This window comes from Labeo rohita, unplaced genomic scaffold (assembly GCF_022985175.1).
Source record: "Labeo rohita strain BAU-BD-2019 unplaced genomic scaffold, IGBB_LRoh.1.0 scaffold_101, whole genome shotgun sequence".
NCBI classification, from domain to species: domain Eukaryota; kingdom Metazoa; phylum Chordata; class Actinopteri; order Cypriniformes; family Cyprinidae; genus Labeo; species Labeo rohita.
The window spans coordinates 308,841-335,264 of NW_026127131.1; the positions used below are offsets into that span (position 1 = coordinate 308,841).

The 26,424-nt window shown below is 40.6% G+C and overlaps 1 protein-coding gene across 1 annotated transcript; it reads left to right on the forward strand.

The window, feature by feature from the left end:
- Positions 1-8,780: 8,780 nt before the first annotated feature.
- On the forward strand, positions 8,781-9,784 carry LOC127157213 (uncharacterized). The gene is made up of 2 exons (XM_051100455.1): positions 8,781-9,096; positions 9,422-9,784. The coding sequence occupies exons 1-2, from the start codon at positions 8,820-8,822 to the stop codon at positions 9,763-9,765; spliced, it is 621 nt and encodes a 206-aa protein (XP_050956412.1). The 5' UTR covers positions 8,781-8,819; the 3' UTR covers positions 9,766-9,784.
- Positions 9,785-26,424: the final 16,640 nt, after the last annotated feature.

Below are 26,424 nucleotides of genomic sequence, written 5' to 3' on the forward strand. Positions count from 1 at the left end.
GAGTCAGCCATAGGTGTCGCTCCTGGACCACTATGGTGGACATCACCTGACCAAGGGAATGCGCCGTCACCTTCGTAGTCCGGAGGGCGAAGACGGTGGCGGCGCGGAGTTCCTCCATTGCACCTTGGTCAGAGCCTTTCTCGTGCAGGTCCGCCCAGGGAGGAACCGCGGCACAACTGTGCGCTCAGACGGGGCGCTCACTGGAGTGCGGGAGGCGTTGATGCCGTGAAAACGGCAGCCCGCAGGATTATGCTCTTTTAGAAGCACGCTCTTTTAGTTGTTTGGCAGCACGTCAGCAGAGAGAGTGGAAACTCTGGAACTCTTTTTTTTTTTTTTTTTTGTTTTGTTTACGGCTCAGGAAACGAGGCTCCAAAAGCAAAAGTCTGAATGAGTGGTTGCACGCCGCCATCTTATATACCCGTATGTACGGGGGAGTGGCTCGGCATGCAAATACCACTCGCCAATGTTCATGAATGTTCATTGGCCTTTTGAATAAGGCTTGGAGATGATTGGACTCTCAAGCGAGTTCCCATATGTAACGTCGTAATGAAACGACTGAAGGGGAACCATGTTTTACTAAGTGTATACATGTAAAAACCAGCGGAGAGTAAAGAATACTAGATTAAGATGAGTTAGCTAGAGAACATCTGCATATTAACAGTGTAAACATGAACCATGCGACCATATACTATGGTTAAATGTTAATAAATTAAGTGTATCAGCAATCATAAATCAAAGAAGATTTTTTTTTTTTTTTTGGAAATATATTTAGATGATGAGGTCACTCAGTCACTTTGTGTCAAACTCAAATGCAGTTACAGGCTTTTTGACCAGCAAATGCGCATTTTGTCCGTCATTAAAATGGTGGCATCACATTACGTTTTTTAGCAACAGGTTACAAAGTTTGTTATAGCTATATGGGCGCTCAGTTTTTTCTGTTATAAAATACATTTGGCCAATTAAATGCTATTGTATGTACAAGTCAAGTCAAGTCACCTTTATTTATATACCGCTTTTAACAATACAGAATTGTGACAAAGCGGCTGTACAGTATTAAATAGGAAATAGTGTATCACTAATGCAAAAGGGCAACAGTAAACACTCAATTTTCAGGTAAAGGCAGTTCATCAATGGATTCAATGATGTCATCATCTAGCTCAGTTCAGTTCAAATAGCATACAATATCGTTTGAAGAGAAAGTGTCTCCAACTAAGCAAGCCAGAGGCGACAGCGGCAAGGAACCAAAACTCCATCAGTGACAAAATGGAAAAAAAAAAAAACTTGGGAGAAACCAGGCTCAGTTGGGGGGCCAGTTCTCCTCTGACCAGATGCAGAGGACTCATCTGGTTCCCATGGTCTTGTGCCGACAGCCGTCTAGGTGACGTCTAGGTCTTCACTGGGGATCCGTCTCTGGGGCTCATCTAGTCGATGTGGTCTCTGCTGACATTCAGGGCTGTAGAGGTCATCTCTAGGTGCTGATCCACGGTCTGGGCTGGGTACGAACTGGATCCGGGGGACTGCAGTGACCATCTGATCTGGATACAGGCTGGATCTGGTGGTTAAGGTGACCTTGGAATAAGAAAGAAACAGACTAATATTAGCGTAGATGCCATTCTTCTGACGATGCACTGAGTACATTGGGTGTTATGGGAAGTGTTCCCGGTTCCGGTTGACCTAATTAATGCAGCCTAACAACAATAATGTTGATGTATTGATGTGTTATGTGTAAGCAAGGTTAAAGAGATGGGTCTTTAATCTAGATTTAAACTGACAGAGTGTGTCTGCCTCTCAAACAGTGTTGGGTAGATTGTTCCAGAGCTAGATAAGAAAATATTCTGCTGCCTGCGGTTGATTTTGATACTCTAGGTATTATCAAATTGCCAGAGTTTTGAGAACAAAGCGGACGTGAGGGACTATAATGTGATAAGAGCTCACTCAGGTACTGAGGAGCTAAACCATTTAGGGCTTTATAAGTAATTAGAAAGATTTTAAAATCTATACAATGTTTAATAGGGAGCCAGTGCAGTGTTGACAGAACCAGGCTAATATGGTCATACTTTCCGGTTCTAGTAAGGACTTTAGCTGCTGCATTTTGGACCAGCTCGAGGTCATAAACGCATGAATTAACGTTTCAGAATTTGACATTGAGAGCATAGGTTGTAATTTAGATATATTTTTGAGAAGGAAAAAATGCAGTTTTGCAAATGCTAGAGATGTGGTTTTCAAAGGAAAGATTGTAATCAAATAGCACACCTAGGTTCCTAACTGATGACAAAGAATTGACAGAACAGCCATCAAGTATTAGACAGTGTTTTAGGTTATTACACGCTGAGGTTTTAGGTCCAATAATTAACACTTCTGTTTTTTTTTCAGAATTTAGCAGTAAATTTAGCAGTTTATCAAATTGGTATGTTTCGCCGGGCTGCGAAGAAATATAGAGCTGAGTATCATCAGCATAACAGTGAAAGCTAACACCATATTTCCTGATGATATCACCCAAGGGTAACATGTAAAGCGTAAAAAGTAATGGCCCTAGTACTGAGCCTTGTGGTACTCCATATGCACTTGTGATCGATATGATACCTCTTCATTTATTGCCACGAATTGATGGCGGTCAGATAAGTACGATTTGAACCATGCCAATGCACTACCACTAATGCCAACATAATTTTCTAGTCTGTTCAAGAGAATGTTGTGGTCAGCTGTATTGAACGCAGCACTAAGATCCAGTAGCACTAACAGAAAGATACAACCACGATCGGATGATAAGAGCAGATCATTTGTAACTCTAATAAGAGCAGTCTCAGTACTATGGTACGGTCTAAAACCTGACTGGAAATTCTCACAGATACCATTTTTCTGTAGGAAGGAAGATGATTGTGAGGATACAACCTTTTCTGATATCTTTGACAGAAAAGGGAGATTCAAGATTGGTCTGTAATTAATTAATTAGTTAGGGACAAGTTATGTAAGTTATTTTTTTTTTTTTATTTTATTTTATTTTTTTTTTTAAATGAGAGGCTTAATAGCAGCCAGTTTGAAGGTTTTGGGGACATATCCTAATGACAGTGATGAATTAATAATATTCAGAAGAGGACCTGTGTCATCTGGAAGTCTTTTAGTAGCCTATATGGAATAGAGTCTAACATACAAGTTGTTGGTTTAGATGATTTAACAACTTACAATTCTTCTTCTCCTATAATAGAGAATGCCTGATCTGATGCGATACTGCAATTGACGCTACATGGCGACAATTTTGTCTCTAATAGTATTGATCTTGGAAGTAAAGTAGTTTATAAAGTCACTTAACACTGCTATGCTGAGAGGCAAAGTCAACGCATGTTGGTTCTTTATTTTTTGTTAACTTAGCCACTGTATTGAATAAATACCTAGGGTTATGTTTGTTTTTTTCTAAAAGAGTCGAAAAGTAATCAGATCTTGCCGTTCTTAACGCTTTTCTAGGATAGGGTACATTCACGCCAGGCAGTACGAAAAACCTCTAGTTTTGTTTTCCTTCAGCTGCGCTCCATTTTCAATTTTCAAATAAAGAACCAACAGGCATGACTTTGCCTCTCAGCATAGCAGTCATGACTTTATGAACTACTTCACTTCCAAGATCGATACTCAATACTCAATATAATATCGAACCGTTTGGTATGACATCCACGGTTCAATACATGCTTGTGAATTGTAGTTTTTCAGTTTTGCATTTAAATAATTTCCTTCTTTTATTTCTCTCAAAATTTGCTGTGTGTATGCCCGTGATTTCACATGCTGAGATGAGGAAACGCCTCCCCGTTTGTATTTGAAAAAGCAACATTTGCAAAGCATCTTCCCTTCTAATGAAATGCAATGATAAACCTTTCTAAACTTGTTGTCCAACAAAAGAGAACATTATAACTTATTTTTACTTCACAACATCAGTCGAGTGTTTGAAATAACTTCCTTTTGTGATCTGATGTGGCTTCTTATCATAGAATGAGGCAGACAAAAAATTCTATACTGTGTATCGATTAGTAATGGCTTACAAATTTACTTAATCATTATGAAGATACCGAGATGAAAGAACACAGATAAATCATATATTATTGCAGACTTTTTTTTATTACTGTTAATTATTATTAATTAGATGCAAAAAAAAAAAAAAAAACACTGATGTGGCAAGCTATTAGAACCAAACTGAACCAAAAACTGTGTTAAAAACCGACGTATGTATTATACCGTGGACTAACTGTATTGTTGTAAATTCCACGTTTTGCATCCCTTATAGAGGCTTGTTGAAGCTGTATGTGAGTGTTGTGTAAAAATAAATGTAACCAGACAAAGCAGTTTATGAATGTGTATTCTGAAGCAAATCTGATTTAGATGAAGATGAAGAGATGGACTGTGGTTGCTAAAGGTTTCCCCAGGTAGGATGGGAAATGAACACAGATCACCATCCAGTACTTCATAGGCAGTGGCTGGTAATTTTGCCCTGTTAGCTACTGACTACTAATTTAATTTTTAAATTTCATTTACTTATTCTTTCATTTAGTTTTAAAATGATTTATTTCTATATTTTTACATTTATTTTTATGTGTTCATTTATATTTATTTATTTATTCCCAGAAGTATTTATTTCTAGATTTCTTTATTAATTTATTTCTTTTTACTTTTACTTTATTGAATCATTGGTTGAGAGCTACAAATAGATCAGTTTGCTATGGGATGTGATCAACTGGAGAGAGAGTTCCCAAGATATTTTCACCAGATCACATCATGTCAAATAATTCTGTAGTGACTGAATTCAACTACTTCCCCTCACTGTTTTGTCATAAAGCCTGCATGGAACCATTAATGTCATCGATGAGATTTTAGGTCGATGATGATTCTAGGTTAAATTTCTTAGAAACCAACTGCACCAAAAGTTTTAACAGTCTAAATCAGGCCAGGGCTGGATTACCCAATGGACATTATGGGTACAGGCCCAGGGGCCCATGCACACTTGGGACCCAAGCGAGGGAAATAAAAAAAAATGTTGGACTGTCTGTACATGTAGTGCAAAAAGCATGCTTGTTTACACTATTTACACTAGCTTCGCCCACCAGTGTCTGGTTGACACTCAAGATTAAAGAAGACACATTCAGTGGTGTAGGCAGTAGAGAGTCAGACTCACAGTATTGACTTTTGATGCGATTGACCAGGGTTCGAATCTGCCTTTTGCCAATATATAATTACTTACACTCTATGGCAGGGGTGCGCAGTCCTGCTCCTGGAGATCGACCAGGGTTGGAGCTGAACTCTGCAGGAAGGTAGATCTCCAGGAGCAGGATTGAGCACCCCTGCTCTATGGGATCATTCATGAAACACAAGCAGAACAAATTTTTATGTTTATTGTTCATTAAGCAGTTATTTTTTATGCGGTTTGAATGTATGAAAATGTTAGTATTTTTAAAAAGTTAGTTGGTAGGAAAGAAATGTAAACCTGCTCCTTACCTTACCTTTTTGGCAAACTGATGATGCTGAATTTTGATGCACTGCCAACATAGTATTTTATAAGTGTTTTGTTGTTGTTGTTGTTGTTGTTGTTGTGTTTTGTTTCGTTTGTTTTAGTTTTGATATTTTATTTTTTTTGAGTTGATAACTCTTCAACTTTGGATCACTGTCACTTTTTACCCAGTCATCCAGTCAGTAGAGGAGAGGTGGGACAAATGCTATACTGAAACAATGCTGTGTCACCAAAGTATTTTTTAACACCACCAGCTAGCCGTTTTCAGAAGAGCACCTGGCATTTTTCAGCTAGCTAAAATGCTTTGATGGACATGTTAATTTAATATTTATTGTTAGTCATATAGCTTATTAGTCTTTTTTGCATTTATGAAATATACTGGAGCCAAACCTGTAATTCATAGTCGGGGATTGAGTATGTGCGCATGCCCTATTTACGAATGATTGGAATTCATTAACATACACATGATTTAACTATCAAAACTGATGTTTATGAAGCATTTGTAGGGATGTAACGATTCACCCAACTCACGATTCGATTTTGGTTTCACAATACGATTTTCTCACTATATTTTTAACAAAATGAGATACAAGACAAATTATACATTAAATGAAAAGGTGACCTCTTATCATTGCTTTGACAAAATGGTGCACGTTTCTTTGTGAAATTGAAATATAACAAAACTAAATTGACATTTTAAAACAAACTCCAAATCAAAAAAGTAACACAAATTAAAGAAATATTTTCATATAAACAAGCTAAGGCTTTGGCTTTGCTCTTTCCATTTAAAATTAGAGGCAACCACTGCATTTTAATCATGATCCAAACAAAGATGCTGCATACATGCAGAATAAGCAGTTTTTAATCTAAATTAGATTGTATAATTTTTAATTTTGAAGGACTATAGCTGCATAACTAAAACTATAGCTACATAAAAAAAAAATATCTGCACAAGACAAAAACAGCAGAGGGGTTGAATGAGATGCAAATTTACTTGGCACTTATGGAACATCAGCGATAAAGCATTTCCTTGGTTACTACTGTGGACAAAGCAGAGCTGTGCTTATGAAGACTACTGTAATATGCATCGTTCAGGGGCAAGATGAAAATATCATCTACACTTTCCTAAAGACAGTGAGTTCCACTTAAAGATGCATTCATATATAAACTCCTACCCTGCAGTTCTATCATTATTTGTTTAGCATCTCAGCCTATTTGAATTGTCACATATCTGGATCAATTTTCAACCCGGCTCGTGGTGCATCGTTACGCTGATTAGCGTTTGTGAATCCGGAGGAGAGTTTTCAGGAAAGTGTGTTTTACATGCAGGTTACGTTGAATTTACTCAGAGGAGTAAAGAGGAGTTTCCAGTAATCAATACACTATATTTTAAAATCTTGATTGTGCGCATGTGTGTGCCTCTGAATTCTTCGTCAATGTGGGACGCGAGTGGCGCGACAAAATACAGTAGAACCCATTATACACCCCTGGGTGTTATAAACCTTGACTCTGACAACACTGGTGATTATTCTGGGCTTGATGACAACGCTGTGAGGAAGTAAGTAGCTGGATTCAGATGCTTGATTTATATTTGTTTTATCAGATCACTAATTTCTTTATTTATTTTCTTAATATTACATTTAATAATTTGTTTGTTTGTGCAAGATTGGTCCTTAATAGTAGACAACTTATAACTATTTGTCCAATAACCACTGATTATAGCCTAGCATTTGATTTATATTTCACACCAGTGTAACCAAGACCACAGTCACCAGATCTGAATATTATTGAGCCACTTTGGGGTATTTTGGAGGAGCAAGTGAGGAAACATTTTCTACATCAGCATCACGTAGTGACATAGTGAGAATGGCTCAAAAACCCTCTGGTTACTGTGCAGGACTTGTATTTGTCATTCCCAGGATGAAATGATGCTGTATTGGCCGCAGAAGGAGGCCCAACACCATACTGATGGCCTAAAACCTGGTGTTTCAGTTTCATTGTCCAACCCCTGTACTTCCAACTTAGTGGAGTATTTAAGGATATTCTCTTCCTCTGTACTCCTATCCTTTGTAGCTGGTGCTGTTTGAAACAACCTTATAAAATTGTAAAATCTCATATTCCCTCATTAGGAAAACACCTGCCTGAAATGCCTTGTTTGTCATCCTGCAATTATTTCTGTCCCGTAGCTAATACCCCTTTTAACACATTTGCATAATACCTGTCCACTTGGCTACTTTGGCTCTCCTCATTTAAAGGCAGATATAGGGCCAAGAAAAATGTATAAGTATTGAATCAATGATTCAAGTGTATTTTTAAAACTATTTCTCTGCATTTAACCCATCCAAGTGCACACACACAGCAGTGAGTAATGAACAAAAACACACACCGTGCACACATACCCAGGGCAGTGGGCAGCCGTTTTTGCTGCGGCACCTAGAGAGCAGTTGTTGATCTGGTGCCTTGCTCAAGGGTCTAACCTCAGACATGGTATTGAAGGTAGAAGAGAGTGATGTAGATTCACTCCCTCCACCTGCAATTCCTGCCAGTACCAAGACTGGAATCCATGACATTTGGGTTACAAGTCTGACTCTCTGACCTTTAGGCCTCAACTGCAGCCTTAAATTCTTGTTATGTTCTCAACATTGTCAGTGTTAACAGACATTTCATCACCTTAGAATTATAAGGTTCTGTCTGCATTCAGAGCACTTTTGAGATATTGAGCTTCAGAGTTTTTTGCGTTCCATACACTTCTGTAGAGAGAACCATTTTTGTTTTCTAAAAAAAAGGCCCAAAATGTACACAGCTTACAAAAGAAACATCACATAATGTAAATAAGTTGTCACTGAATAAGAATATGTGAATAACTCACTTTTAACAAAAATGTCAGATAGAAACTTATAATTTTAAGGTGATGATTTAGTTCGACTTTATGTAAAGCAATAACACATGTATAATATTACATCTGAAGTGTAAGAGAGGATTCCACTGTGACACATCCCGCACATGGTGCAGTCATGCTTGCAAAGGTGGTTTTGGGTTGGACAGCTTGTGTTTCTTGACTGTATCTGTGGAATTCAGGCTTGAACTGATGTGCTGCAGTAAATCTAACAGGTGCTGTAACAATGTAAACTATCAGAAAAATAGTTTTTGAACATGAAGTCATGTAATCCTATTCTAGTAGACTCCATGGGGCCTTTAATCAAATTGTGTTTATAAGAATGATTTCTGTTCATTACCAGCTGTTTTAAGAGTTTAATTCTCTGTTACTGTTTCTGTTTATTCTGCAGGTGTGTTTGGTGCTGATCAGTATGAGGTGAAGTCAGTGTCAGTGATGGAGGGAGGTTCTGTCACTCTAGACCCTGATCTTACTCAAATAAAGCAATTTAATCTGATAGAGTGGAGGTTTGGAGATCCAGTCATTGCTCAATATGATGGAAATGACATCACCTATCCCAGTCACACTGAGATATTCAGAGACAGACTGCAGCTGGATCAGACTGGATCTCTGACCATCATGAACATGAAAACCAAACACTCTGGACTCTATAGACTAGAGATCAGCCACAGCCAAGGGACATCATATAGAAAATTCAATGTTACTGTCTATGGTGAGAATATGTATTTTTAATGTTTAGATTTCATCAAGTTTCTTTTTGTTTTATTAAAGAAGCTATATGCTTTTCAAAGTATTAGTTTTCCTTTCTATTGTAATGTATCTGTACATGTCTAACACCTGCAGAGTTACAAAATGAATCAATTGTTGATTTACTTTTGGACAATGGTTGACATGTCGCAGAGACACTGTGTGTTTGAATGCGAAAGCAAAACCACTGTAAGCTATATAACCATAAGATGAACTCATCAACCGTAAACCTTCTATTCTAGTGCCAGTAACAGTGTTTAATATGTTTAATCTGTCTGAATTTCTTTTAGAGTCTACATCTGATGCTGGTAAAGCTGAAATGAAGAGCATGTCATTGATTGAGGGAAATCCAGTCACTCTTCAGACTGATGTTCCTCAACTATACGGAGATGAGCTGATAGTTTGGAGGTTTGGAGATGAAGGAAAACTCATAGCTAAAGTTGATATAGAGGCCAAGAGCTCACCATTATATTACGATGAGAGATTCAGAGACAGACTGGAGCTGGAGAATAAGACCGGATCTCTGATCATCACAAACAGCAGAACCACAGACTCTGGACTTTATACAGTGAAGATCAGCAGCAACAAACAGAAGTTTTACCAGACATATTTTGTTACCATCAGTGGTGAGTAACTTAAGTCTTTTACAGTAATGATTGTATATCAGCTGTCTGTTATAGATCAGACACATTCACACTAACATCTAGGGTTGGGAATTGTAAGAAATCTAGACATCTAGTGGTGAAACTCTAACATTAAATTTTATTTCTTTATTTCTTTATTTGTTTGTTTTTACATCAGATATCTTTAGTCTGCTGCCATTTTGGATTTTAAATGCCTTTGCTGAGTTTGCTGTATTTTTAACTTATATACTGCATTAATTAAAAATAATATACAATATGTTTTTTTCCTCCTTTTTAAATTATATATATATATATATATATATATATATATATATATATATAATTTAGAAGTGAATATTGTTTTTAAAAGAGTTATGAAAATGTATGCATTTGTATTGTACGGGTAGCTAATATTTTAATTGCTATCAAAACTTGCAAATTATTGTCGTGGAAATTCCCAAAGCTAATCTGACTTCACCACAGACAACTCAAACAACTACAGTTGTTAATATAATAACTACAGTATCTCGGGCTAATTCCCTGAACTCCCCGAATACTTGCAAAACTATCAAAAGAACTACAGTATCTCAAGCTTATTCCCAGGATTCCCCGAATGCAATATAATCCAATACTTTCCTCAAGTATGGTGACAGCATCCTTAGAACTCCACTTACAGAACAACAATGTACAAATAATTTACTCACCCCCTTGTCACAATGTTCATGTCTTTCTTTCTCCAGTTGTAAAGATTTTTTTTTTTTTTTTTGAGGAAAACATTTAAGTATTTTCCCCATATAATGGACTGATATGGTGCCCCGAGTTTTAACTTCCAAAATGCAGTTTAAATGAGGCTTCAAACGATCCCAAATGCGGTTGTAAACAATCCCAGCCGAGGAAGAAGGGTCTTATCTAGCAAAATGATCGGTTATTTACATTGAAAAAATAAAAATATTTAATAGTATTTAATATATATTAAATACTTTTTATTCTCAAACGCCCTGAACTCTGTGTATTCTGGCTCAAGACATTTAGGGTATGTCAAAAAACTCTGACTGTATTTTCTCCCTCAACTTCAAAAATCACTTCAAAACTGTCCTACATCGCTGCAGAAGTACCGACCCAGTCTTTGCAAAGTCAACATGCAAAAAAGATCAAACACCCTTAACAAAAAAGGTAAAACAGAGATATAGGACGATTTTGAATTTGAGGGAGAACATGAGATGGGAGTTTTTCGACATACTCTAACTGTTGTTAGGGTCAAAAACAGCCTAGGCAGAGTAAGACAAGATGAGCATTAGACATTAAAAAGTATATAAATTGTATTATTTTTATAAAAATAACCAATCATTACGCTAGATAAGACCCTTCTTCCTCAGCTGGGGTCGTTTACAACCACATTTGGGATTGTTTGAAGCCCCATTTAAACCGCATTTTGGAAGTTCAAAATCGGGGCACCATATCAGTCCATTATATGGAAAAAAATGCTGAAATGTTTTCCACAAAAAAAACATAAATTCTTTCGAATGAAGAAAGAAAGACATGAACATCATGGATGATAAGTAAATTTTTTGTAAAATGTTGTTCTGGAAGTGCACTTCTCCTTGTGGCGCCTAGGAAGCAGCTTCGTAAGAAGCTACTATCACTACCTCAATCACACATGAGCACACAGGTCTTTAGCATCTATACACTCTCACTGCCCTTCTCAGCTGTACGCTGTTACCTCAGCCTGAAGAAGGCTCTATTGTCTTCCAACATTATATCACTGTCTTTGTGGTGGTCTTTTAAACGTAGAGTCTTTTCCTCAGCTGCACAGCATACTGTATACCACACACCACTCCCAAGTTGCTCTTTGCAGAAATGAAAGTTTTATTCATGGCCGGGAGCACTCTGGTCATAACAACCAAGACAGACTGTCTGAACAGAAAGATACATGTACATTTATACCTTGTAGTTGAGTAAACAACATCACTCAAGTCTTCTTCACTGTAATTGGTTATACTGATGTGGTCATTAGTTTGTCATATGACTTAGTTCTACTGTTTTAAGCACTTTTTGGGTAAGTATAGATTATTTAATCATGGAAACATGGTCTTTGAGCATCACTCAATCTGCACTTTTCTGAACAAGTCTATATTTAACATACCCTTTTGACGTATTCTAAGGCCATTAAATAAAAGATTTGTTTGAGGACTTTAGTTCTACATCAGCACTTTTAAGTATAGATTATTTAATCATGAAACATGGTCTTTGAGCATCAATGGAATTGAACACAGATTTTTGATTTCCATCACAGAACACCACCATATAAGGGTAAACAGGAACAGGCAGATGCAACAGAAAAAGACAAAACTAAAGTTCATAACCCTGACAGTGACTCTATTCTTTTGAATTTAAAGTGATTTTTAAAAATACATCATTATTGTTATCATCCATCGTGTTAGCGTAATTTATTCTGGTAATTTTAACATGGCACTAATTAAAATGAAAATCTAAAAGTAGATTTGTTGCATTTAGGGAATTTGGGCATCTAAACTGTTCACACATTACATGATTATTGATCTACTCACCAGTGACAGTAACAATGAATCTCATGTATTCGGTTCTTCTGTACTTCCAGAGTAAATGGTCCTGATGTTGTTGATGATAAGATGCCCAATATTCTCATTCAGCACCAGTTTGCTTCTGAAATTCCCATCAGTAACATCACATTCTTTATCTTTTTTTTTTTTTTTTACTGGTCTGAATTCAATGAGGTTGAGAACCTCAAGCCACCACTTTGCCAAGTCACATCTCATCACCTTTCCGTAGTTTAGTATCAGTCTTTAGATGGACAGATCTCCCTTCTGTCCCTGGCACCACCTTTTCTTCAGCTGTCATGTAGAAGCAGAAACAGAAATGTGTTCATATGATCAAGCTTAACTTTACAAAAAGCATGTGTTAGCATGTTAATATCATATTATTAACATGTTTTAAAACATTGCTAGTATGTTTTAGGAAACTGGTAGCATGTTTTAGAAATTTGCTGTAATGTTTTACCTCATTGTTAGCATGTTTTAGCAGTATTGCTGGTATGATTTAACATGTCAGAAACTTTAGTCTCAGAAGACGTTTACTGGCATAACACTTTCTCAAGCCAACATAATCAACAGGCAGGCAAATAATTGCACAATTGTGTCAGAAGTCTTTAGGGAAATTAACTACACAGTCTGCTAAAATGTTTCATTTCTCATCTAATTTCCCATTTACCATAGAAAATGGAAGATGGACTGCACTCATCTGAAACATCAGTGTGATCAAACCCAGATCTTAATGTGCTGCAAAACTGACAGTATATTTTCTCTTGGTTAATTATATTATTGATTACGACACATTATTATGCATTAAACTCTTCCGCAGCACAATAAAACTCTTGTATCAGCTGTAATACTTACCCACTTGTTTTTGTAGTTTAGAAATCCTGTGGCTAAAGTAAGTCACAACTGCAGCTAAAATCGCAACCACCAGCAGAACAGCTAAAGGTATTCCAACTGTGACAGCTTTAGATGGACCCGGATCAGGAACAGGCCTAGCTAAAAGGAGTGAATGATTACAGGACAAAATGTTTATCATGATTCAGATCTTGTTGACATGTATAGATAAGATTTAGTGTATTGTGACAGGCCAAAACATGATTTTACACTGGCGTTGGGCTTGTTGTTGTAGCCGATGTTACTAGTTTGGGGAAGTTCTATTTCCCGATTTCTACCAAGGAGGTGACCCTAACCCATCTGTGACTGTGCCCTCGTACTGCTATTCCTCCCCTGCCCCTCTGGAAGTCTGTGCATATTGGTTTGTATCTGTACCCATTTTAACCCTTTCACACGTGTTTAAAATATTCTAGCTGAGCCCCCAGGGTGAGTTTATTTTTAGGCGACTGTTATTTTAGAATGTATCGCCCAGAGATGCTCACAAGTCTCTGAGCTAGAGTCCAAGTCAAGTCTCAAGTCTCTGAGCTAGAGTCCAAGTCAAGTCTCAAGTCTTTGAGCTAGCGTCCAAGTCAAGTCTCAAGTCTCTGAGCTAGAGTCCAAGTCAAGTCTCAAGTCTCTTTATTATATTAAGTCTCTGGTTATAATAAGTGTTGCATCACGTACAGCGACCCATCCAACACTGCATAGCTATATATAAGGAATTCAAAGCATGTAATATGTTATAATGACTCCTTTATCTATTAGCATACAGTATCAGCTTTGATTTTGGTATATAATCAGTGTAAACAGGCTATTGCAACATGACAAAAACACCAAGAATGCTTTACTTTTAAGTTAATATCTGTATTTTGCCTTGTAGCATGAACACACAGTACAGTACAGACCAAAAATTAAGAAAGACCAAATATGGTCAAACATCACATAGTGCTCCTAATTTAAAAAAATTAGTAGCACAATCAAAATTTTAGGAGCACATTCTAAACAATAATCCAAAAATCTGATAAAAAAAAAATTTGCCTTCCCATTATGAGGTGATATTTGACTCCTTAAAGTGATTTACAAGGGAATTTAACTTTTGTTTTTACCTTTTTTTATATGTTTAATGAGGCTCAGAGGTGGCAGAAGTGCAATCATATTCCTAAATTCATTGTTGAGATTAATGTTTTAAATATATATATATTTTTTTTAATACAGAAATGTTAAATGATTTAAATAACTGCCAGCAGGTGGCGGCAAGAGACTGATTTAATTACTGAATCATATCATTCATTTGATTCGTTCGAACTGCTGCTTCATTTAGGAATAAAGAGTGGCTGTCTTTATGAATGGGAAATTGAATCATTTCACTAGATTCGTTTTAAAAACGAGTTCATTCATAAACGAAACACCGCTGTGTTTGAATGGAGATGCGCAGACTACTTTTGACGACGAAATAGAGCAAAATCAGGCAATAGTGTTACAGTCAGACAATGAAAGTCACTTAATAATAACATCTTGTTTATTTAACTGCTGTATTAAATCAGTATCTCATTTACAAACTCCCTTAAAATTAGTAAAAGCTTAGTTCGCGATATCACAAAGCTCTAATATAATCAATGACGCTGTCTATATTGAATCTTTTATCCTCATATCACATATTTTGCATTGAGCACTTCTTCTGTTTGGGCCGTCTTGTTTGAAGTTTTAAAATCCAAAGCTAACGATGAATGGCACAGCAGTCGACATGTTTGTTCGTTGTCCTCTCATGTGTGGCGGCCGCGCCTAAAATAAAAAAATAAAAAATGTGTGGCCGCGCCCGCGCGCAGCAGATACACGTCGCGTGTTACATGGGCAGGTTATAGGTAATGGAGGGAGGAGCGGTGGAGGATGGGAGATGCAGTCCGAGATGTATAGTGACAGTCAGAGTGCGTAAGTGATGCGAGAGTGACATCTGGTGGTTGGTGGACAACGGGACACAGACCAGATTCGTGACATAGCCCCCCCCCCAAGGAGCGGCTTCCAGACGCTCCAACAGAGTAACAGTCCAGGGGAGCGGTGGGGCGGGAGCGAGACAGGGCGAGGGCTGGAGGACCAGGTCCCTGCGGAGGACCCGGTGATTGAGGCAGGACCGGCAGCACCAAGGCCCTCCAGGACGGAGCCGGGGGCGGAGCATGAGGCACAGGCGTACTCCAGGGCGGAGCTGAAGGTAGAGCAGTCCTCCGGGGCGGCACTGGAGGCGGAGCAGGACTCCTCCACGGCGGAACCGGAGGTGGAGCAGGATTCCTCCAGGGCGGAACTGGAGGCGGAGCAGGACTCCTCCACGGCGGAACCGGAGGTGGAGCAGGATTCCTCCAGGGCGGAACTGGAGGCGGAGCAGGACTCCTCCAGGGCGGAACAGCCCTCTGGGGCGAAACAGGAATCTGCGTCACGGTCTGGGACCTGGGGAAAGCAGGGACAGAGGAGGCAGACAGAATAGGGGGAGAGGGCGCAGCAGCCCCCCAGGGCGGAACAGGAGGCGGAACAGGAGGCGCTGCAGCCCTCCGGGGCGGAACAGGAGCCTGCGTCATGGTCTGGGACCTGGGGAGAACAGGGACAGAGGAGGTAGACAGAATAGGGGGAGAAGCAGAGAGCTTGTAAGGGGACGCCCCCTCCATAAGAGGTTCTACAGCTGACGCTGACACCTCTGGAGGCATTGGCGCAGCTTCTCCGACGGGGAAGGCCTCTGGGGCAGACTCGAGACCAGACGGGACCTCTGGAGCAGACTTGAGATCAGACGGGAGCTCTGGAGCAGGCTTGAGATCAGACGGAAGCTTTGGAGCAGGCTTGAGATCAGACGGGAGCTCTGGAGCAGGCTTGAGATCAGACGGGAGCTCTGGAGCAGGCTTGAGATCAGACGGGAGCTCTGGAGCAGGCTTGAGATCAGGCGGGAGCTCTGGAGCTGGCTTGTGGCCAGGCGGGATCTGGGACGGAGCAGGAAACCGCGTTATGGCCTGGGACCTGGGAAAAGCAGAGACAGAGAAGGCTGACAGAACAAGGGGAGAAGCAGAGAGGTTATTGGGGGATGCCGCCTCCATGGGAGGATCTACAGCCAAGGCTGACACCTCAGGAGGCATTGGCATGGCTTCTCCAAGTGAGGGGAGCTCTGGACCCGACTTGTGACCAGACGTGGCCTCAGGGATTGACTTTGGAACAGACGTGACCTCAGGAGCTGACTTGTGAACAGGCGTGGCCTCAGGGGCACAGTGTGCAGCCCACACACACCAAATGGCAACCGCCATTAAAGGAAGAGCAGCATCGGGAGGTTGTGGTGGGTCCAGTACGCTGGCTATCATGATAGGCCGTGATCTTGGGATGTCTGACGAGATGTGACTTGACTTAGGGTCATCGGACGGGGCGTGACCTGACTCTGGGCCGTCGGACGAGACGTGACCTGACTCTGGGCGGTCAGACGAGATGTGGCCTGACTCTGGGCGGTCAGACGAGTCGTGGCCTGACTCTGGGCGGTCAGACGAGACGTGGCCTGACTCTGGGCGGTCAGACGAGACGAGGCCTGACTCTGGGCGGTCAGACGAGATGAGACTTGACTCTGGGCCGTCAGGAGGGACGAGACTGGACCCTGGGCCGTCAGGCGGGACGAGACTCGACTCTGGGCCGTCAGGCGGGACGTGACTCGACTCTGGGCCGTCAGGCGGGACGTGACTCGACTCTGGGCCGTCAGGCGGGACATGGTGAGGCTTTGGACAGATAGACGAGACGTGACTGGGCTCTGGAAGGTCAGACGAGACACAACTTGGCTCTGGGCGGTCAGACGAGACGTGACTTGACTTGGTAGGAACAACTGGAACATGACTTGACTTGGCTGTGACTTGACTTGACTTAGTAGAAACAGCAGCTGGTGCAGGTTCAGAAGAGGCAGACACGACCCTGACCGGTTGTGGCCTGGCTGACGTGGCGTTAGCAGGCGCTGGCTGGGCTGACGTGGCGTTAGCAGGCGCTGGCTGGGCTGACGTGGCGTTAGTGGTTATCTTAGCGTCAAGCTCTGGCGTGGCAGCCATCTTTGCGACAGGCTCTGGTGTGGCGGCCCTCTTGAGCAGTGCAGACTCGGACTCAGGAATGATGGCGGAAGCTGGACTGGACTTGGAAGCTGGACTGGACTTGGAAGCTTGAGCTGTAGCCTGACTTGACTCTGGAGCAACAGCAGCAGCTTGACTTGGCTCATGAGGATCTGCTGTAACCTGGCTTGACTCAGGAACAACAGATGTAGCGTGACTTGACTCAGGAACAACATGGCTTGACTCAGGAACAACAGCTGTAGCGTGACTTAACTCAGGAACAACATGGCTTGACTCAGGAACAACAGCTGTAGCGTAACTTGGCTCGTGGGGAACAACTGTGACTTGGCTCGACTCGTGGAGAACGGCAGCTGTGTCTTGACTTGAGCCAGGGGTAGCCGCCGCAACATGGAGCGCCACTTTAGCCGCCCAAACTGTTATTAGGGGTGTATCCAGCACGTGGGCCATCATGACCACAGGTGGCGTCCGGGTGTTGACCACAGGTTCTGGAATGGCGTCCACATTGTGGAGTGGCTTGGAGACGGCAGCCATCTTGTGCAGTGGCTCTGGAAAGATGGCTGTAATTTGACTTGCGACAGGGGCAATGGCTCTGACTTGACTTGACGCAGGAAACACAGCTCCAGCTTGATTTGACACAGGAACAACAGCTGTAGCTTGTCTTGACTTGACAACTTGACTTGACTCAGGGGAAACAGCTGCAGCTTGACTTAACTTGGAAACTTGACTTGACTTTATGGCTCTGATATGGCAGCTGTGACGTGACGAAGCTCTGTTTTCACCGCCATCTTGTGAACGGGCTCCGCCGTCGCCTCCATCTTGTGAGCGCACGCCGGCGCCGCCGCCATCTTGCAAACGGGCACCGCAGTCGCCGCCATTTTGTGAGCGCGCGCCGGCGCTGCCGCCATCTTGTGATCGGGCACCGCAGTCGCTGCCATTTTGTGAATGGGCTCCACTGTCGCCGCCCTCTTGCCTGCGCACACCGGCGCAGCCGCCATTTTGTGCACGGGCTCAGCTGACGCCATCGTAGCTTGGGCGCGCTCCGACACGGCCGCCATCTCGCGAGCGATCCAGGCGGAAAACTTGGTTTTGGCGTCGTGATCCGGCGTAACCACCAATCTGCGAGCGGGGTGCGGAGCTGCCGCGTCCGCGTTGTCCCCCACAGTACACGGCGAGCCCACACACAATAAGGCAAAGTTCATAAATTCCGCAAGAGACGAACGCGGACCCTCGCGTCTCAGCCTCGCCCTTAAAGGCTGATTTACGCCATCACAGAAAGTTTCAATAATTGTACAGTCCGGGAGGGTGGAATAATTTGAAATGGAAATAAACTCACGGGTGTACTGCTCGAGTGTGTGTGATCTCTGTTGGATCCGAAATAAAGTCCTGTTGGTGTCCATATCTGCAGAATGTCCGGGTGAAAAGCTGCTGGATCCTTTTGTGTCGGTTGGTTCTGTAACATGATGAACGAGACGAGAGGCGAGCGGATCCATATGCAAGCTTTTATTTAAATCGCGAGACAAAGACATGGTCGTACAGGCTGGGTCGAGACGGGAGCAGACAGGAATATCAAAGGCAGTGGGAGAGAGTAATCCAATAAACGTGAGCAATAGTCCAAAAGGCAGGCGGCTAGACAGTCCAAACGAGAAACCAGGCGAGAGAACAAAACCAGGAACCAGGAACGAGGAAACTAGGAAACGCTAACGATAACAACAACAGGATAATACAACCAACCGTGAAGTGCACTGAAAAGGAGCGGGGTTTTTATAGGGCGCCTGATTGGTCACGGGGACTGACGCAATAAGAGCGGTGGAGGATGGGAGATGCAGTCCGAGATGTATAGTGACAGTCAGAGTGCGTAAGTGATGCGAGAGTGACATCTGGTGGTTGGTGGACAACGGGACACAGACCAGATTCGTGACATCAGTAGATGGCAGTAAGGGACTGTCTTAATGACTTGGACAATTAGACAATCATTCATTTACTGCTGATTCATTCAGTTTTCAAATTCTGTGACTCACCAAATTATATGACACTGGTGCACTTAAATAGATGCATCATAGAAAACAAGGTTTAACAAAATCTCACACTTAACTTACAGCATTATGGTCAGTTCACACTGGTTGGGTCAGTGTGTTCCCCCAGTTGAGAGTACAGCAGTGTGAATTGGCTTGTTGGTGCTTTGGGGAAAAAAACAAAACAAAACAAAACAAAAAAAACAAACAAAAAATAAAATAAAAATACTTAAGAGAGGCCTAAGAGAAATTAAAATTCATATCCTAAATAAGGCACATTCCCTATTCCTGCAATATTCATGTTTATGTTCCTGAGTAAAGTCTGCATGCACCAAATTCTGAGGAGAACAAATAATATGCTACTGAAGAATATTTCAATTTAGTCATCTATATACAGTATGTTTGGAAGTCAAATCCTTCTTAAAATATCTAGTAAATTACTTACTGACCCTCCTGAAATTACAGTACAATTTTTATCAATATTTTTTTTAGCGTGATCAAAACATGTTTGAAATCATTTGAGCTAATTTTCACACTCCATAAGTGAAGTCACCGATTAACAGTACAGCCCATACTTTTAGGTTAAATAACGTTAGTTTACTTCCGTTCATTTACAAAACTATAAAAAACCTCATCTACACATAATATGTGAATAAAAGCAAAAACTTTATTAAATAAGAGCTAAAGTCAAATAAGTTAGCCTAGATCTTATTGTTAGCCTAATGGTTGAGATGCTAACAGACTTTTTCCGAAGGGGGCTAAAGCATTCAAAGTGGAAACTTTTGTCATGGCTCAATAATCCAGGATTGGGATGGTGAAAGGAACAGAAGAACCAGAAGACCAGAGATCAGGCAGAGATCTACTGATGCCTCTGAGGAAACAGATTTACCTAATGTTTTAGCTAAATAAAACATTTTCATCATTTACTCTTATGTTGTTCCAAACCTGTAAGACTTTTGTTCATCTTTGAAACATAAATGTAGATTTTTTTAATGAAATCTGAGAAATTTCTGTCCCTCCATTTCACAGTTTATTTAGCTACCACTTTCAAGCCTCAGAAAGGTAGTTAAGAGATCATTAAAGTAATCCATGTGACTCCAGTTGTTTAACCTCAATTTTATGATGTGATGTTTTGTGTGCACAAAAAACACAAAAAGCATTTTTATTCACAAAATAACACGTTCACGAGAGCACCATGATGCATCAGTGTTGTGTTGGTTTGAGAGCTGGCCATCTCATGGCGCTTTTGTGAAAATGCGTTGGAGATACATAATTTGTAAATAAAGACGTAATTTTATTATTGTTGCTGTTTTTTGCGTACACAAGGCATCTGTTAAAAATATCTTCATTTGCATTCTGCACAAAAGGGTTTTATGGGTTTGGAGCGACAAGAGGGTAAGTAATTAATGACCACCCCCCCCCCCCCCCCAAAAAAAAAAAAAAAAAAACAATGACACTGTTTTCCAAATAATAATGGAATAATAATCAGAAATGTTTCTTGAGCAGCAATTCATATTAGAATGATTTCTGAAGGATAATGTGACACTGAAGACTGGAATAATTATGCTGAAACTGTAGTTCACAGGAATAAATTACCATTTACAATATATTCATATAAAATATATTTAAGTTTTTTTTTTTTTTTTTTTTTTTTTTTTTTTTTTTAATGTATGTATTTAATGTGTCAATAAATGTTTTGGTACTATTTTGTGAATTCTCTTATTTTGAAAGTAATTATGAATATGAAATAAAAATATAATCCGTGCTGGCCCGTCCAACAGGCGATACAGGTGGTCGCCTAGGGTCCCACTTTAATGGGAGGTTGTCGATTGGATTTTTAGGTGCGTTCGACGTGAAACATCCTTGTTTATAATCAAAGTACCGCATGAGCTATAGAGCGCAGACAGCTCTGCATGTTTTCAAATCGCTCTTGCGGTACTTTCATGTCATACACCTGTCGGTGTGCGCAGCGCAACTTCAAGCCGCACTCACCTTCTGACTACATAGGGTGATGCGCCAGGGCTGTACAGTGCAGCACATGTGTTGAACGTATGACAAAATCAGTCTGTGCAATCAAATTTACCTCAGTAGAACGTGTGCATGGATTTGACATGGGTTTGAGTCTGTTTACAAACCTGTTGTCTATTGAGATGAATGACATTTTTTTTTTGCTTCAAAGTCATTTAATAACATCAGTCGAGTATTTGAAATAACTTCCTTTTGTGATCTGACGTGGTTTCACATCCCAAAATGAGGCAATATCATTATTTTATATAGTGATAAAGGCTGTTGATTAGCATTGCATTGCATCTATAGTTTATTCATATAAAAAAAAAAAAAACAGATGTGGCTTGAAAAACAGAGAGAAACTATTTAATTGCAATGTCACAGATATGTCTCCATGTTTCATCAGTTAAAACATCTCTATCTGAGTTTTATTCAGCTACGCGAAAGTGTATACCTTTGTCCGTAGTAGGGATTTCCTGTATGAATGAAACATTATAGAGGTATGCACATAACTCATGGTTGTTTTCCTCCTTCTCAGTGAATGCATAAGCTTTTCTGAAAAAAAAAAAAAAAAAAAAAAGAGAGAGATTTTTAATCATATTATAGTATATCCTTATACCTTTCTAAACATTTATAGTTAGGCCTCCTCCATGTTAACAGGTCATTAGCAATTATTTTTTTTTTTGTTTGTTTGTTTGTTTGTTTTGTTTTGTTTTTATTTAGTAATAACAATAATCAGAATTAGTCATATCAATAAAAACAAAATTTTGGCCTAATTGTGTGCAGCCCTACAAAAAGGCACAACAAACTCAGTGTTCTTTATCATTTTTGGTCATTTTTGAAAACCTTTCTTGTTACAGTTCAGATGTTATTGTTATGGTTTAGATTTTGGAATTCACTTAAAATTGCCTCTCAGAATAGTCTCTCAAAATTAAGTCTTTTTACACATTAATGCTATTTTTAAATTATTTGAAATGAAAGTATAATAGAGAGATTAAAGTGAAGTTATGTTACAAATGGAATCCAAACAATATATTTCCAGAGCTGGAAAAAAAGATGTTTTGACTGCTATATACATAATATTTATTGCTGTAGTACTTGTTTTATACATGCAGTGATGCCCATGATGAGACCGGGATCCAATTTCTAATGCAAGTTTTTTTTTTTTTTTTTTTTTTTTTTTTTTATCAATCAAAACAAAACAATCAAAATAATCTGCATTTTATCATTTATGAATTTTAGTAGGCCTATGTTTATTTTGTTTATGCTCTGTTTATTTTATTTTGTTTTTGTGTATAATTCGCTTATATTTTATTTAATTGTGATGCATGTGTATCTGTTTATTCAAGCTCACTTGCACTCCTATTTTTATTTATTTGTTTAAATATTTTTACATATGTTTGTTGCACATTCACACTTAATATCATTTTATGTGCTTTCTCTTCACTCGTCAAATTTCTATGACACACTGCCCTAGTGGGGCCCATTTTCATTATCTTGCCTAGGGCCCCACAAACCTACAGGGCGGCACTGAATATAATGAATTCACGGTTGAAATTAGGCCTGAAAAAGATGTCTTTTTAGCTTTTACTTTACAACCACATTTGGACGTAATTCGGATGTCTTTGTATAGACGTCTTTTCACCTTTCACTTTTTAACCAAATTATAACCAAATTAAAGGGTGCGTATACCCTGACCTGTTCGATATATACTCATATTTTAACACATAAAACAAGGTCACCATTAGTCTGATAATAAAATAATAGTTGGTTTTGTGGTGTCAGAATCATTTGTGCACATTTTTATTTAAATTTAAACCATAATCAAACACATCTGAACCAGCAAATCAAGGTTTTTCAGGATCACAGAGTTGAAGACCTATAATATAACTCATCTGTTTTTCTAACGTTGCTTTTTTTCTCTCTCTCATAAGATAGTCTCTGTTGTAGTTTTACTGAAGTTGTGATCCAACTGGTCCTCTCTGCACTGGTGTGCATGGCCGGGATGGTCATTCTGGTTTATGAATTCAGAACCAGAAGTCTTCAACAGAAAAACAGCCACAACAAGCACTGATCCATCAGATGTAGATTTCCTTAAATGACTTACAGCCTTGGACATTCAAGTTACAAAGTATCCGCTTTTATGTTAAAGTTACAAATCTGCCTTTTTTTTAACGCACTGCTTTTAATCTAACAATAATCACTATGAGACTAAAATGTTAAAAGGATAATAAATATATGGCTCTGTATGTGTCTTTTACTAACATCTGCAATCTCTCTCGATGTGTAAATATTCTTAGAAGATGCTGTGCAAGATATATCTGATATGCAAAAATTTATATGCAGTATATGTTATATTGTTTTATATATTGCTATATAACTTTTTTATCCATATGAAATAAACATGCTTTCATATAAATAAATCAAAAATTGGCCTCATTTCTGACCACTGGGAAAAGAAGAATATCATATTGCTAACACGCCATATAGTTCTGTTCACTGTTGAATTGATCTTTAATCTGTTAGTCTCGATCATTCAAAGGTAAAAACATTCCATGAACAGTTTTGCATTGTTTATTACTTGACTATTACTTGACTAATAAAATAAAATGTGTTTTAAAAACTATTTAGGCATGCCATCTTTATGTAGCTTCCACTTGAGCACCAAAAAAAAAAAAAAAAAAAAAAAAAAAAAAGACTAATAAAACTTTTGAGAATGGCATTTGTACACCATATGCCACTGGTAATAACATAATTACTTTACAACTCATTTTTATCCAATAAATATTACACAACCAGGTCATCTAAAAAGAAAACGTCTTGGTTACGTATGGTAACCCTCGTTCCCTGATGGAGGGAACGGAAACGGTAGCTGTACATGGACCTTGGGTGTAGAAGCAAAAAGGTGCCTATCCAGGCCTCCTTGGAGGAGGGATAGCACAGATTTGATGCTGCATCTCCATGGGTTCTTCCCTTAGGAAGAACACCTGTGCCATTTCCAGGACGTATCACCACCTAGTGGAGGAGGCTCAATCCTGTATAAGGTGCTTACCACTGCGGGTGGAAGCTTTCTGGGGACTTCCTGGTCACGTCAAGGGACCATAGAAGGAAGTTCTAGAGATCTGGGCGTGGGTGCCAGATTGTACCCTTCCCCCTGAGAAAGGAGGTTATTTCTCAGAAGGATGTGCCAGGAAGGGATGGATGGTAGGAACATGAGCTCAGAGAACAAGGTTCTGTTCGGCCGAACAGGCCTACCAGAAGAATCTGTTCTGTGTCCTTCCTGACATTGCACAGTATTTGTGCAACAAGGCTCACTGGGGGATAAGCATGCTTGCGTAAGCCACTCAGTCAGTTGAGTGCCAATGCTTCTGTACCGAGGGAGAGCCTCAGTCAGGCCGTACCACCCCTGGCAATGAGTGGATTCTGGTGAGGCAACAGATCTACCTGTGCCTGGCAAAATTGACTCCAAAACAGCCAGACCGTCTGAGGGTGGAGCCTCCACTCACCTCGGAGCGAACTTGTCGCCCAGAATGTGAGTGGCACACAGAAGCTTGAGTCTGTGCTGGCTCCAGAGCAGGAGATGGTGGGCCAGTTGTGACATGCGAAAGAAGCGTACACCATCTTGGTGGTCACTGTGTTGTCTGTGCAGACCAACACATGCTTACCCTGAACAAAGGCCAAAACCTCTTCAGGGCCCGAAGCACTGTCAGCAACCTCAGGTAATTGAATACCAAAGCAGCCGAGGGCCTCTCCGGACCCCTGAGGCTGCATGCCCGTTGCACACGGTGCCCCAGCTTGACTTGGAAGCAACTGTTGTGACACAGTGCGTCTAGACACTTGTTCCAAGGGCAGCCTTGCCTGTAGAAGCAAAAATGTGTTCCCAAGGGCTGAAGGTTTGCAACACAGAAGTGTGACTTACACATGATGTGTGCCTGGGTGCCACACCCATCTTGGGACTCGGTATGAAGTCAATGCTACAGCGGCTTCATATGCATCAGGTCCAGCAGCGTGACCACGGCTGAGGATGCCTTATGCTCCAGGAGCCTTGGAACATAAAAAGCTGTACTGAATCTGAGTGCGCTCATGCACTACAGTACTGACTATGCACAGTCTTAAGAAAGACGCAAGAACAGTGACCGAGTCCACACAGAGAAAACAGAAACCCTGTACTGAGGAGAGTTTACTCTTTTCCCAAATGACCTGAAGTCCCAATCGAGCCAGGTGATTGAGAACCACATCCCTGAAAGTGACCTTTGTGAAGGTGCGGGCGACAGGTATAGGCTGCAGGGAGAACCTTGTACTGAGGAGCCCGACCTCGAGACAGAGTCTTGGAAGGATCAAGACATGACAGTACGCGTCCTTCAGATCCAATGCCACAAACCAATCTTGAACCCTGACACATGCAGGAATGTGTGTTTAGGGGTTAATATTTTGAATGGGAGCTTAAAAAGGAGGAAAACCTTGTCAGGGTTCTCCCCTGACAGTCTTGTCTGTGTTGTCTTTGTTTCATGTTTCTATGTTTGTGTTGTGTCTGAGCACATGGCTCTGTCTTTGTTGTTGTTTGCCATGTGCTCCCCTTGTCCTGCCTCCTTGTTACACTTTGCCACGCCCCCTTGTTTAGCTCTCGTTTGTCTGAGTGTTCTCACCTGTTCCTCATGTTCTCTGCACCTTTATATTGTTCTCCCTTTCCCTCTTGTTTTGCCAGTTCATTGTTCTACTTTGCTGTGCTATAGTCTATGTTTGCTAGCTTTTCTTCTTGTTTGTGATACTGATCATTCCTCGCCTTGTTGTTCACTAAATTCTGTCTCTTGTCCGTGTTTAGTCTAGTCCAGTCCTGTCTTGTCCTTCAGGCCGAGCTCCTGGTTTGCTCCCTCATCTGCAACGCAGCCAGACTTGTGCAGTGCCTGTGTGAGAACGTGTGTGGAGCAGTTATATCCTGTGTTCCTGTTGGGGGACCATTGTTAACATCTAGCCTCCAGCTGTGCTGGCTGCTCTAGCCCTTAGCCATCCTGGGTTGGGCCCAGCGGCCACTCTTGCTCTGCCTGTTGCCCCTGTCTCTCGTCATCACCTATTGTTTGGACTGTGCACTGCTCCCCTCCTCACCTTCTCTTTTGTCCTGTCAATCATTCTGT

Excerpts from the sequence above, each read along its gene's own strand:
- LOC127157213 (XM_051100455.1), top strand. The coding sequence starts at position 8,820 with ATGGAGGGAGGTTCTGTCACTCTAGACCCTGATCTTACTCAAATAAAG. Across the intron at positions 9,097-9,421 it reads ATTCAATGTTACTGTCTATG|AGTCTACATCTGATGCTGGT; the intron begins GTGAGAATATGT and ends AATTTCTTTTAG.